A 12845-nucleotide genomic window follows, 5' to 3' on the forward strand; every position below is an offset into this window, starting at 1 on the left:
TATAGATTGGTGATGAAGGTGTTTCTTCCTAGTAGCTGGTAGAATGCTATGTTTTGGCTTAGGATGAGAAGAGTGCTGATAACATGCTGATGTTTTAATTGTTGCAGAGCAGTGCTTAGGCCAAGCCAAGGGCGTTTCAGCTTCTCACTCTGTCCTGCCAGTGATTAAGGAGGTATTGGGGAGGCATTGGGGAGGCAAGGACAATCCCCAGACATGGACTGTATATCTCGAAACAAGACACTGGAACTCATGATAAGGAAGCGGCAGACGGACAGAGAAACAAATGTAAGGACTATAAATCTCAAAATTGGACATTGGAATTCATTATAAAGATACAATAAACGGAAGAATTGGCAACAACCAGCTCTCGCAATTAAGAAACGTGCCAATTCAGCAGATTCCTGACCAAAGGTGAAAAGTACACTGTGAGGAAGACTCGGGGTCTTCCTCCCAAAGACCCCTGCCCACGTCCCAAAGACCCCTGCCCACAATTCTTGGGAGGCTCTACGCAGGCGCAAGGTGCCAAAAGGCTAATTAGCATGAGAAGCGGGGGAAGGCGGGGATAGGTAATGCATATGTATAGGCGCTTGTAGAATATTGATAGATTGATTGTATAAATTCAAGACTGCTTTCCGCTTTGGGTATGCACGATAGGTGGAGAGATCCCCCGTGCATCCAGCGCTGCAATAAAGAATATACCACTTAAAGGAATTTCGGCTTCGATCTTTGAATCAATCTGGCACCCCAGATGGGACAACCTCTCTGCCGGTCCGCAGGACCCGCTGGGGACAGGACTCCCTAGGGTACCCCCGGGATTTCCCGGAGGGACTCCTCGACTCACCGGATCACTGCGGAGGCAGACAAGGACCCCATCATTGTAAGTGAGTATATTCTTTATTCTGGTTTGGTTTTCTGGTAGACCGGTCATCTGGGACTGTCCAGTAAGTCGGAAGGTGACTTCTGCAGGACAGTGTTTGGTATATACTTTGTGGTTAGTACCACAAGTATATTTGGGGACCTTGAGGTCCATCTGTATCTGGAACTGTCTGTAAGTCGGAAGGTGATCTTCTGCGAGGCAGTGTTTGGTATATACTTTGTGGTAAGCACCATAAGTATATTTGGACCTTAAAGTGAGCTCTTTCCTTAAGGTCCCCATCTGGAATTGTGTTGTTTATTTCGGTTTTCTGACTCATGGAGTATGGTATTTAACTCTGGTTATTGTTACTGTGATTTTGGCTATTTTTCTGGTGGTAATAGTAGGTTCGTGGCATTGTTATAAGAAAGATATCGTTATGGTGTTACACAGTTCGGTTTTCTGACTTATCGCATGTGGAATTTGACTCTGACTATTGTTATTGTGATTTTAGCAATATTGCTGGTAATAGTAGCTTTGTGACATCGCTACTGAAAGATATTGCGTGCCTGTAATTTTGTGAGCGATACGTTTTTGTGATACGCTTTTGTAAGTAACACGTGTATTCTGAAAGTGTAAACTGGAAAATGGGGGGGCGAGTAAGCAGTGAAATTCCTAAGAAAAGTGCGTTAGGATGTGTTTTGAGTCACTGGAAGGATATTGGAGGATCTGCCGGTGGAAGTGTGAACATGAAAACATTGATAAAATATTGTAATCAATGGTGGCTGCTTTATAAGCTGGAATGTGGAGAAAAGTGGCCCCTAAATGGAACTTTAAACTCTAATGTTTTGCTACAGTTAATGTTGGTTTTGAGAAGGAGAATAGGATGAAATGTTGTATACTGATGTTGTTTCAGCATCTTGGTGGGAAAAGGTACGGAATTAAGTTGGCCCCTGACTGAGCCTTTGACGTTGGCATTAGAGAAGTACAGGCTGGAGAAAGATAAAGGAAGTGTTAAAAGGGTTGTTGAAAGTGTTAAAGGTGTTTGAAGTTGAATGAGCAGGGAAGGAGGATGTAGGAATGTTAATAGTTCTGCCTCTGCTCTAGGCAGAGATCTTAAAATCATGGGTGTTAGCCCTTTGGGGCAAATGGATCATGATGGGTCCGAGAGAGAGAGTTGTTATGGAAACAGAAAAACAGTTAACTCTTAAAACAACCTGAGTTCATGTGCGAGCTCAGATTACCGATGGGACCGCTCAGGGAACTGTGGACAACTGCATTCCCCTGACCGACTCCACTGAGACCCTAATCATCCCTAAAATTATGAACGGCTAAGTAAATACTAAAATCTGGATGAATTGGGAATTGAGAATATGCTTCCAACAAGGTCTAAAAGAAACCCCTATGGAATTTTTGGACCAACTCTGAAATGTAATGAAAATAAATAAATAAATAAATAAAACGGTTTGGACCTGGCTTCGGAGGACAAATGGACTAGCCTTTTTCTAGGGTAATCATTGGTCCCTGATTTCAACAGGAATAACGGGGACCTGGGGAATTTACCCTAGCGGATCCTCCACTGATTATAATGAAGCTAGGGGAGGAATGGAAGTGAAATTTCTTATTGATATGGGGCAACGTATTCAGTTCTAAATCAAGCATTAATGCCTTTACGGAATGATTATGTTAACGTAAAAGGGTGTAACCGAAAAGGCTTATTTTTGTGAACCTTTGAAATACAAGTTGGGGAAATGTTATATATGGAGTGGTAATTCGTGTCGAGAAAATGGTTGATATTAACAAAGAAGGGTGATTCAGGAGACTCCATGCAGTCTGGGGTTTCTTGTTCTCCAGCCGTTAAGGCATGGATGTTTCTGGGTGTTTGCTGTTGTTGTTACATTCAAAGTTGTTTGACTAATTAAACAGTTGTTTTGAAAAGAACTGCTGTGGAGAGAAGGGTATTAGAGGGGAACCTGCTTTTTTTAAAAAAAAAAAAAAAAAAAAAGCAACACTATGAAGTTACATCGGTACAGAAGCAGGAAAAAGAAGTGAAGAGGAACAGGCTGGCAGAATGGGGACTGTTAAGTTATGGAACTCAAAGGATTGTTTGTTACCTATCCTGATTGTATGTATGTATAGGCATACTCGGGTTATTATGTAAAGCAATGTTCTGTATACATGTATTTAGAACGTTTGATGTTTGTGTGTGCGTGTTGGTGGAGCGTAGACTCCCTGCACACCCAGCGCTGTTTACTTGCCTTTTATATACCTTTTAGAAATATTTGTTTTATAAATATTACAAAATTCAGACCTCATTTATAACAGGAAACAAATGGGGATACATAGGTTTTTATATCTATCTGGATCTCCAAAATCTCTATTAGGTTGAGATCTGTTAGAACAATTAGAAGCAGAAATTATCTTCGAAAAAAAGGAAAATGGAATTAAGGATAGGAGAAGAACAACTAATAAATGTGTTAAGCCTGGCACTAATACAAACCGACCCTAAAAGTGAAATACCCTTAGAGATCATAAATCAAGTATATCCAGGAGTTTGGGCCACTGAAGTCTCTGGAAGAGCTAAAAATGTGACCCCAATAATTATTAAATTAAAGCCAGGAGAGAAACCCGTTAAGGTTAAGTAATATCCTTTGAGGATAGAAGATAGGAAAGGAATTAAAGAGATAATTGATAAATTTTTACAGTATGGATTATTGATTGAATGTGAATCAGAATACAATACACCCATATTGCCAATTAAAAAGGCAGATGAAAAAAGCTATAGGTTAGTTCAGGATTTGAGGGCCATAAGTAAAATCACTGAGGATATACATCCAGTAGTGGCAAACCCTTATACTTTGCCGACTAAATTAAAGAATAGTCAAGTCTGGTTTACCGTACTGGATTTAAAAGACGCCTTCTTCTGCCTAGGCTTAGCCACAGAAAGCCAAAACCTATTTGCCTTTGAATGGGAAAATCCCAATTCAGGCAGAAAGACGCAGCTTACGTGGACATTACTACCTCAAGGATTCAAGAATAGCCCCACTATTTTTGGAAACCAATTAGCAAGGGAACTCGAAACATGGATGCCTCCGGACACTGAAGGTGCTTTGTTACAATATGTAGATGATCTCTTAATAGCTACCGAGACTAAAGGGAGCTGTATTCAATGGACTATAAGTTTTCTTAATTTTCTGGGTTTAAAATGGATATCAAGTCTCTTGACAGAAAGTCCAGCTGTCTCAACAAAGTGTGACCTATCTGGGATTTGAAATTTCGGGAGGACAACGAGAACTAGGAACTGAACATAAGGAAGTCATTTGCCGGACTCCAGAACCTCAAACGGTAAAGGAGCTACAAACCTTTCTAGGAATGACAGGTTGGTGTCGCCTTTGGATTTATAATTATGGACGATTGGTAAAGCCTCTATGTGAATTGATAAAGATTAACCAGTCAAAGTTAGTCTGGACTGGAGAAGCACAAAAAGTCTTTAAACAACTTAAACAAGAATTGATGATTTTAAAATATCAAGCAATATTGGTAGAACAGGACGATGTGGAAATTGTGATAACTAATATTGTGAATCCAGCCTCTTTTCTTAGTGATGCTCCGGCGGAACCTGTGATTCACGATTGCTTAGAAACTATGGAGACTGTGTATTCCAGCCGACCAGACCTTAAGGAGGAGCCCATGGAAGATGCAGAAGAAACTTGGTTCACGGATGGGAGCAGTTTTGTTACACAAGGACAACGTAAAGCTGGATATGCTATAACAACTACTCAACAGGTAATCGAGTCTAAACCATTACCCCCTGGGACATCCGCCCAGAAAGCAGAGATAATTGCTCTTACACGAGCACTGGAACTAGCAGCAGGAAGGAAAATAAGTATTTGGACAGACTCTAAATATGCATTCGGCGTGGTACATGCTCATGGAGCGATATGGAAAGAACGTGGATTGCTGACTGCTCAGGGAAAACAAAAAGAAAACATGCTGAAGAAATTTTAAAATTGTTACAGGCTGTAAAACAATCAGAAAAGGTAGCTATGATGCATTGCCAAGGACACCAAAAGGGAAACTCTGATTTTGAAATTGGAAATCGATTGGCAGATCAGGAGGCTAAACAGGCAGCTGAAATAACTGAGGTGAAGGCATTGTCTTTAATACCAGACGGTAAAATCCAAACTATATATATGAACCAAAAAGCCAAATTATACAAAAGAAGACTTAAAATTAATTGAAGATTTGAAAGGTAAAATGAAACCAGATAGATGAGTATATTTAAAAGATAACTGTGTAATAATACCCTCTAATTTGATATGGCCCATAGTTCTTACAGAACACAATAAAACACATCGGGGAGCTGACACATTGCATAAGAGCCTGAGTCAGACATTAGTGGAACAAAATTTATATACAACAATAAAACAAGTAACTCAACAATGTAGCATTTGCTTACACAATAACCCCAATACCAAGAATAGAATAAAATTTGGAATAATCAGTAAAGGAAATTATTCGGGGCAACTGTGGCAAATTGATTTTTCAGAACTCCCTAGAAAAGGGGGGTATTGTTATTTACTGGTTCTGACTGACATGATTTCAGGAAGGCCTGAAGCCTTTCCCTGTTGAACAAACAAAGCAAGAAGAAGTGGTTAAAGTCTTGTTAAATGAAATAATACCATGCTTTGGGATTCTAGTAGCAATGTCTTCTGATAGAGTTTCACATTTTTGTGTGCAAGTGGTACAACAGATAAGTAAGATTCTAAAGATATTCTCATTACTTAGAATTTGAGTTAAACCTAGAATAAAAGGGAATTTGAGTCCCTTTGAAATCTTATATGGAAGGCCGTATCCATTTCTATTTAGTGGAGAGGATCGAACGCAGTTAGGATTAGAATATTTATATGCATATATAACTGAACTTCAGAAATAATTAAATAAAGTACATAAATTTGTTCTCAGGACCTGGGCTAGACGGTTGGATCAACCAATCCACCCTTTTAAGCTCAGGGATTATATATATATAAAGACTTTTTCAGGACAACCCCTAGAGGAAAAACGGAAGGAAAGTGGACGGGACCATACCAGGTATTACTGACAACACACACCGCCATTAAGATTAAGGAGCAAGCAGCTTGGATCCACGATTCAAGGGTGAAGAAGGCCCTGGCGAGGATATGGACCACCACTCCAATTGGACCAACAAAATTATGGTTTTCCAGATCCTAATGATTGCAGGGGTGTGGTTCTCAGATTCGGGGTGGGCAGTTTGGGATGAGAACTTACACCTGTCCCTGATACAAACAATTTCTCAAGTAATTAATAAGACAAACTGTTGGGTATGCACCCATCTGCCACAGCATGGGAATAAGGGTGTATCGTTAATCAGGATTCCCTTGCCTGCAAACTTACCTTGGACTAATTTGTGGGAAAACACATCTTGGGGTCGAAAATATGAAGAAGTTTTGGAACTAGAAGTGAGTAGCTTTGTGCCGTTGGAATCTTACTATGTATGTGTACAAAGGTGTAACCCACCTAGGGGTATGGGAAAACAGGATTGTATAAATACGGATACTACTTATGTGGGAAATCAGACATCTTGTAATCGAACAATTGATATTAGTACGACTAGCGGCTGAGCAAATTCAACCAGCTGGCCGGTTCCAGAAGGAAAAGGGTGGTATTGGCTATGCAATGATACAGCCCGTAAGGTCTTGCCCGAGAATTGGAAGGGAACTTGCACTCTTGGAGCAGTAGTCCCCAATTTGACCATACATGATGTAGCGCCTCGAGGTTATTTCAGAAATCATATCCGGAGAATTAGACGAAAAATTAACAATCCATTGATAGGGAGACACACCGCTTTTCATAGTTTTGTTCGATGGTTTATCCCATGGTTAGGAGTGAGTGAATTGGAAAAGGCGATAGTTAATATTTCTGCAATTATAGAGAAGTTAGAAAACAAAACTCTGGATGCTATAAAGGCTCAACAAGAAGAGATACCTAGTTTATCACAGGTAGTATTACAAAATCGGATGGCCCTAGACTTGTTACTGGCCGCTCAAGGGGGAGTCTGTACAGTAATAAATACAAGTTGTTGTATGTATGTAGATCAGAGTGGAAGGATCTCTACCGACCTGGAAGAAATATGGAAGCAGACAAGGGTCCTACATGAGATCAGTAAAGATGATCTTTCATGGAGTTTTAGTGAAATATGGAATAAGTTAACCTCCTGGTTGCCCAACTTCCAATGCTTGGAACAAGTGTTCATTGCTCTAATCACATTAGTAGTGTTAGGAATATTTGTGTGCATGTTGTTTAGATGCCTGCTTTGTTGTGTTACTGTAAATAATGAAAGTATCTGATGCAAAAGAATTTGCATGGGAAAAGAAAAGGGGGGATTGATTAAGGAGGTATTCGGGAGGCATTGGGGAGGCAAGGACAGTCCCCAGACATGGACTGTATATCTCGAAACAAGACACTGGAACTCATGATAAGGAAGCGGCAGACGGACAGAGAAACAAATGTAAGGACTATAAATCTCAAAATTGGACATTGGAATTCATTATAAAGATACAATAAACGGAAGAATTGGCAACAACCAGCTCTCGCAATTAAGAAACGTGCCAATTCAGCAGATTCCTGACCAAAGGTGAAAAGTACACTGTGAGGAAGACTCGGGGTCTTCCTCCCAAAGACCCCTGCCCACGTCCCAAAGACCCCTGCCCACAATTCTTGGGAGGCTCTACGCAGGCGCAAGGTGCCAAAAGGCTAATTAGCATGAGAAGCGAGGGAAGGCGGGGATAGGTAATGCATATGTATAGGCGCTTGTAGAATATTGATAGATTGATTGTATAAATTCAAGACTGCTTTCCGCTTTGGGTATGCACGATAGGTGGAGAGATCCCCCGTGCATCCAGCGCTGCAATAAAGAATATACCACTTAAAGGAATTTCGGCTTCGATCTTTGAATCACCAGCGAGCAGGCTGGGGGTGCAGCAAGAGCTGGGAGGAGGGCTGGACTGCTCGGGGTTAGGCTGGGCATCGGACAGCGGGTGGTGAGCAATTGCATTGTGCATCACTTGTTTCATACACGTTATTATTAGTAATACTATTATCATAACGATTGTCTTTATTGTTATTGTTATTATTTATCTGTCTTTATCTCAACTCACGGGCTTCGCTTTCCCGTTTCTCTCCCCATCCCAGAGAGGGAGGGGAGAGGGTGAGCGAACGGCTGTGTGGTGTTTAGCTGCCGGCCGGGTTAAACCACAACAGAAGGAAAAGCTGTAAATGAACTTGTGAAAGAAACGAAGAAAATTGCACATGCCCCAGTTCAAACTCGCAATGGAATCGAGCTAGGAGGATTATCGGGGGGGGGGGGGGGGGGGCTTTATGGGTGTTGATTGGCTTACTAAAAGTGGGATGGTTGTACTGGGGGGATATGTGGAGGATTTTAATAATTCCATGTTTTACCAGACCAATACACTCGGTTATACAAGGAATGCAAATACCTGCGGTACCTGTTGTGGGAATAGAAATGTTGTTTTTGCAGAGTTCCGTTGTTTAGAGGGAAGGAACTTGGTACTGAGATATGCTTGCAGTGATAAGAAGCTTAGCAGGCGACCTCGTAAAATGCAGACAACCGGACTCCTTAGGACAATTAGGTGAAAATGGCGGTGTCAAGTCAGATAAGTGAAGAAACATTACCACATCAGATAGGTTGTGAACCTGGATTACCCCCTCAGTGGGGAAACAGGGGAGGGTCCTGTCATCAAAAAGCGTATAAACTGTGTTTTGGAACTAGTAGGCGCGCTCTCCTGCTTGTGGGGCGCCCGCCATTGCAATCAATCGCGAGTAAATTACTACTTCGCTGAGATCCTCGCCTGAGCCTAAGCTATCGGCTACGGAGCGTTTCTCACCCTCCCTTCCAACCCAAGCCACGCTCTGATTCTATGAGCGGAGCGCCTGTTCTGTGGAGCTCGTTTCCCAGCCGTGCAGGGCCCAGATTCCCTCCGCGGAGCCGCCCAGCCCGTTTTCGGGCGCCCACTTCCTCCCTCCCGGTCGGCTCCCTCCGCGCCCCGAGGGCACGCGACCTCCCTGAGCGCCGATAAGCACCGGGTCGACGGGAGCGGAGCCGCCGAGAGGGCGGGGACAAGGGAAGAGGGCAGGCGAGGCAGCCAATCGAGGCGCGGGGGCGGTCGGCGGCGATCTGTCGGCCCAATGAGCGCCGCGGAGGGCCGGGCCGAGTGCGGGAAGTGAGGGGGCGTTGTACCGAGCGGGCGCCGTCATGGCCGACGGGATTGTTAGGGCGCAGGCCGCCTGGCCCGGTGGCGGCGCTGCCGCTGCTTTCGGAGAGGTCGCCTGCAAGGGCAAGGAGGTCCCCGCCAACGTTCTCCGTGAGGATGAGCGGTCGTGGACGAGGAGGTAGCCGCGGCGTTGTTGTGCGAGTCTTTCCTTCCTTTCCCTCGGCCGCTCGCAGGCCCTCTGAAACGAGGGCCCGTCGCGGGTCCCGGGAGTGCGGCAGGGCGGGTGGTGGCCTTGCTGCGGGAGGGAGGGAGGGAGGGACGGTCGGTCGGTCGGTCGGTCGGTCGGGGTCTCTCCGGCTCGTGGCGCTCTCTACTGCAGCGCCTCTAAAACGCCGCGCTTCTTCGGTGCCTGCCCCCGGGGTGCCACGGCGCGTACTGGGTCGCCGGCGCAGTCGGTCTCCTTGGGGGTTCGGACTGTATGCATATAGGCAGTGAGCATCGCAGTAGTGACCGTAATCAGTCGTTTCTGCGCTGCTGATAGCCTTGCAGAGACGCCCCGGCTCGGCTGTGCTAGGCTTTGGTTATGGCACCACCCCCACCGCGCACACGAGCGCACGCTCTCTCCAAAGTGGCTTGTGAAAGGGAAGAATTGCAGCTTTTCCTAGCTTTCTTAAACGCCTAGAAACCAGTCAATCCCGCAGGCTGCGAGAGCTTCCCAGCTCTCATTTCCGTGCTGGAGGTGGGCCGTGATAAGAGCATGCTGGCAAGGTTCACTGATGCTGGTGCGCCGCAACGTGCTAGGAGCTAAGTGAGCAGCTGCGGAGAGTTATGAAAAAGTTGCAGATGTTATCTGCAAGGTGCTAACTTTAAGTTAGTGTCCAGCCTAACCGTTGTTGCTGTTCTTAAATTTGAAATGCTAAAGATAGGACAGTTAGGGATTTCCTCTGCTTCTGACGGCAGGGTTTATCTGCAGCGTGGAAAACAGGCCCTTAGTGAAAGGGGCTGCATTGCCCGCTCTGCGTGCTGACTCGTAGAATGGTTAGGCTTGGAAGGCACCCTTAAAGATCATCTAGCCCAACCCGCCTGCCGCGGTCAGGGACGTGTTTCACTAGATCGGGTTGCTCAAAGCGTTGACGCGTTGCTTGGAACAGCGCTTTCTTAATAGGTCTCGGTAATGTTGCAGCTGCCGCCCGTTTGGAGTACTGGAAGCGTTCAACTGCTCTCCGGAAACCATGCTTGCGGTAGCGCCCTGCCTTTACGAAAGGGCGCGTTTCCTGTCTCCTTCGTGTTGAAGGCTGCGCGAGGAGTCTGTGTGTGTGTGTGTGTGTGTGTGTGTGTGCGCGTGCGCGCATCTGTTTTGACTTGGCCGTACTGGCTGCAGCAACGTATGTAACATGAACGCTGTGCTTGATTGGAGAACCAGGCCGTTAACTTGAGTCTGATGAGTGACTTGAGAGCAGACAACCTACTCTGACCACTCTTAGTGCGACACGTTTCCTGGAGGACGAATTAGTTGCAGTTTCTCGCTTGGTCTTAACTTGAGGCGGGGGGAGGGGGCGGGGGGCTTAGAACCACTTCTGGAGCGTAGTTGGCTCTAGCGAGTGGTCTTGAATTTGCTTAGCTCACTGTACCGAAGGCCTGTTTCACGGTTGAGCGATGTTATAGGGAGGAGTGTGAGGAAGGCTTATAATTCTCGATTGTCGTGCAGTGAAAGGCGATGGTGAGTAAGAAGTACAAAGCATCTGTGGAATCGAGTCTTATCGGCAGTGTTTCAGTCGCATCTAAAACAAATAAAAATAGCGGAAGTCGCTAACCTGAAGTACTCGGCTGTCTCGCTGCCCCCGTCACCTTGCGCGCTGGATCCTGCTTCTGGTGCCATATGCAGTTTCTGTCTGCTGGTGATTTGGGGAGTTCCCTCGCAATTAGTTGCGAGTTGATGGTTTCCTACAGGTCGGTGGTATTTGTGTTTCGAAGGTGATGCCTTGGCCTCGGTCTGGAGGTGTCTGACGTCAGGCCGGCCGTAACGGGCTAATTTGGAACGTTCCTTCCCCTGAGTAGGTGGCGTTCTCGAGGACGGAGAGTTAATACGGCCTCAGCCGGATTACTCCAGGTTCTTTGAAGATGCCTTCCTGCTTCTGGCCGAGGCAACATTTGGACGTAACCGAAGGACGGTTAGCCATTGTTTGCCGCTTGTGTGTCTTGTGCGTAGAAGGTAGAGAACTTTGCCTATTCAAAGCTCGCTTAAGAAGAATGGCTGTTTTGTCGTGCGCGTTTGGGGCGCCTGATAATCTGCTTTGGTAGGGCGAGTTCAGTGGGGCATAGTGATTTGCTGAAGCTGTTGCCTTTCTCTGAAGCCGACTACGTTTTAACTGTTTACTCTTCCTCCAGTGCCTTGCGTTCCGTGATAGTTCGCCTCAGGCTCCAGTGTTTTTTCCTAGTCCTTCCTGAGAAGGTAGTTGTCCGGTTATGTGAAGCAGAAGATTCTGGCGGACCCGTGAGTACTGTGGGAGCTTTCTGTTCGCTAGGCTGGCTGTACCTGTAACTGGTTTGTAACTTCCTAGACTCTTTCCCGTCCCCTCTTTTCCTCTGGATGTTGCAGAGGGGCGCACAGTAGGCTATTTGGGGTTGTCCGATGCTGTAGTCTTTCGCCTCTAGCTTGTAATGGAGCTGAGCTTTTTGACTGAGAGCAGTGATATAAAGCGATGCTCGTCTCCAGCTACGCGCTTGCAGTGCAAAAAGCAGCGTTGTTCCGACGTGCGGTCTGATGCCCGTTTTCACGGTTTCCGGACAGCGGGGGTGGTGCCTTGACTATGCAGAAGAGGGCTTGGGGTTTGGTCAGGTCAGAGGCGAGGAAAGGGAAAGCTGTTTGAGCGGCGCTTGGGTGTTTGTTTTGCTGTTAGCTATGCAAGTCAAGTTCCAAGGCTCTGTGAGCTCACGCAAGAGAAAAGGCACCGTGAAGCTTTTATTTTCCGCCAGAGCGGCTTACGTTGCCCGAAGCTATGACGGGGGCTTTAAGCCCCGAGACAAATTCAGCTTCTGTGACTGTTTTGTAGTCTGTTACTGTCTAGAGGGTAATTCAAAGAGCAGCGGTTGAATTGTGAAGGATTAGCTAACCGTGTTCTGTGGGTGGTTCTCTGCTCGCGTTCATTCTGTGCGTCGTGGCGCAGCACGTTAGGTGACGTTATTTCCTTTTTCCAGCTTCTTGGGCGTTTCGTGGTTGTTGGCAAGAAGTGTGCTGCTAACCTGGACCTGACCAATGGATTCCGGATGGCTGTGAATGCCCACCCTCGGGCCCTTCAGACTATCGCCGCCGAATAGGTTTCATATGTTGCCCATCAGTCTAGCCCCTGTTGATGTTTGATTTATTATTTTTTTTGGACGGCTGTCTATGGAGGGTAAGAAAGAGCTTTGAGCAGCGTTTGCACAATAAAGATGGAGCATGGGGATATCACCTCTGTCTTGCGTGTCTTACCGATGGAAATAGTTCCGCAAGTTAAAACGGCGTCTCCCTGGAGCGCACGTGTGTAGAATGTTTTGGTCCGTTGACAGTGTCGTGTAGGTGGTGGTTTGCCCATTCATTTGGAACGCGAAGCTAGAAGCGCTCGGCGGTCCTGTGGGTCTCCGTCTTCCTAAGACGATCTAGGATGTGCTGTGTGTTTGAGGCCTTGCTATCTTCCCCCTGCTCCCAAATAAAAGGGCACGCTTTTATTGCGAAATAGCCGTGTTGAGGACTGGCAGAT

At 45.8% G+C, this 12845-nt stretch overlaps 1 protein-coding gene and 1 long non-coding RNA gene across 2 annotated transcripts in view; both read left to right on the plus strand.

The window, feature by feature from the left end:
• LOC137846978 (uncharacterized) overlaps positions 1-12845 on the plus strand; it is a 38968-nt gene continuing 26123 nt past the window's right edge. The window contains exon 1 of the long non-coding RNA XR_011090693.1: positions 1-7269. This is a non-coding gene — a long non-coding RNA (uncharacterized lncRNA). The remainder of the gene's footprint in view (positions 7270-12845) is intronic.
• Positions 9141-12468, plus strand: LOC137847284 (adenosine 5'-monophosphoramidase HINT1-like). Its single transcript, XM_068665573.1, has 3 exons — positions 9141-9283; positions 11494-11599; positions 12304-12468. The coding sequence occupies exons 1-3, from the start codon at positions 9147-9149 to the stop codon at positions 12421-12423; spliced, it is 363 nt and encodes a 120-aa protein (XP_068521674.1). The 5' UTR covers positions 9141-9146; the 3' UTR covers positions 12424-12468.

Source organism: Anas acuta, chromosome W (genome assembly GCF_963932015.1).
Source record: "Anas acuta chromosome W, bAnaAcu1.1, whole genome shotgun sequence".
Lineage (NCBI taxonomy): Eukaryota > Metazoa > Chordata > Aves > Anseriformes > Anatidae > Anas > Anas acuta.

Bases quoted from the DNA above. Each gene is read 5' to 3' on its own strand.
- LOC137847284 (XM_068665573.1), top strand. From the start codon at position 9,147: ATGGCCGACGGGATTGTTAGGGCGCAGGCCGCCTGGCCCGGTGGCGGC. The intron at 9,284-11,493 runs GTAGCCGCGGCG...CTCTTCCTCCAG, and splicing joins GAGCGGTCGTGGACGAGGAG to TGCCTTGCGTTCCGTGATAG. The intron at 11,600-12,303 runs GTGAGTACTGTG...TCCTTTTTCCAG, and splicing joins CAGAAGATTCTGGCGGACCC to CTTCTTGGGCGTTTCGTGGT.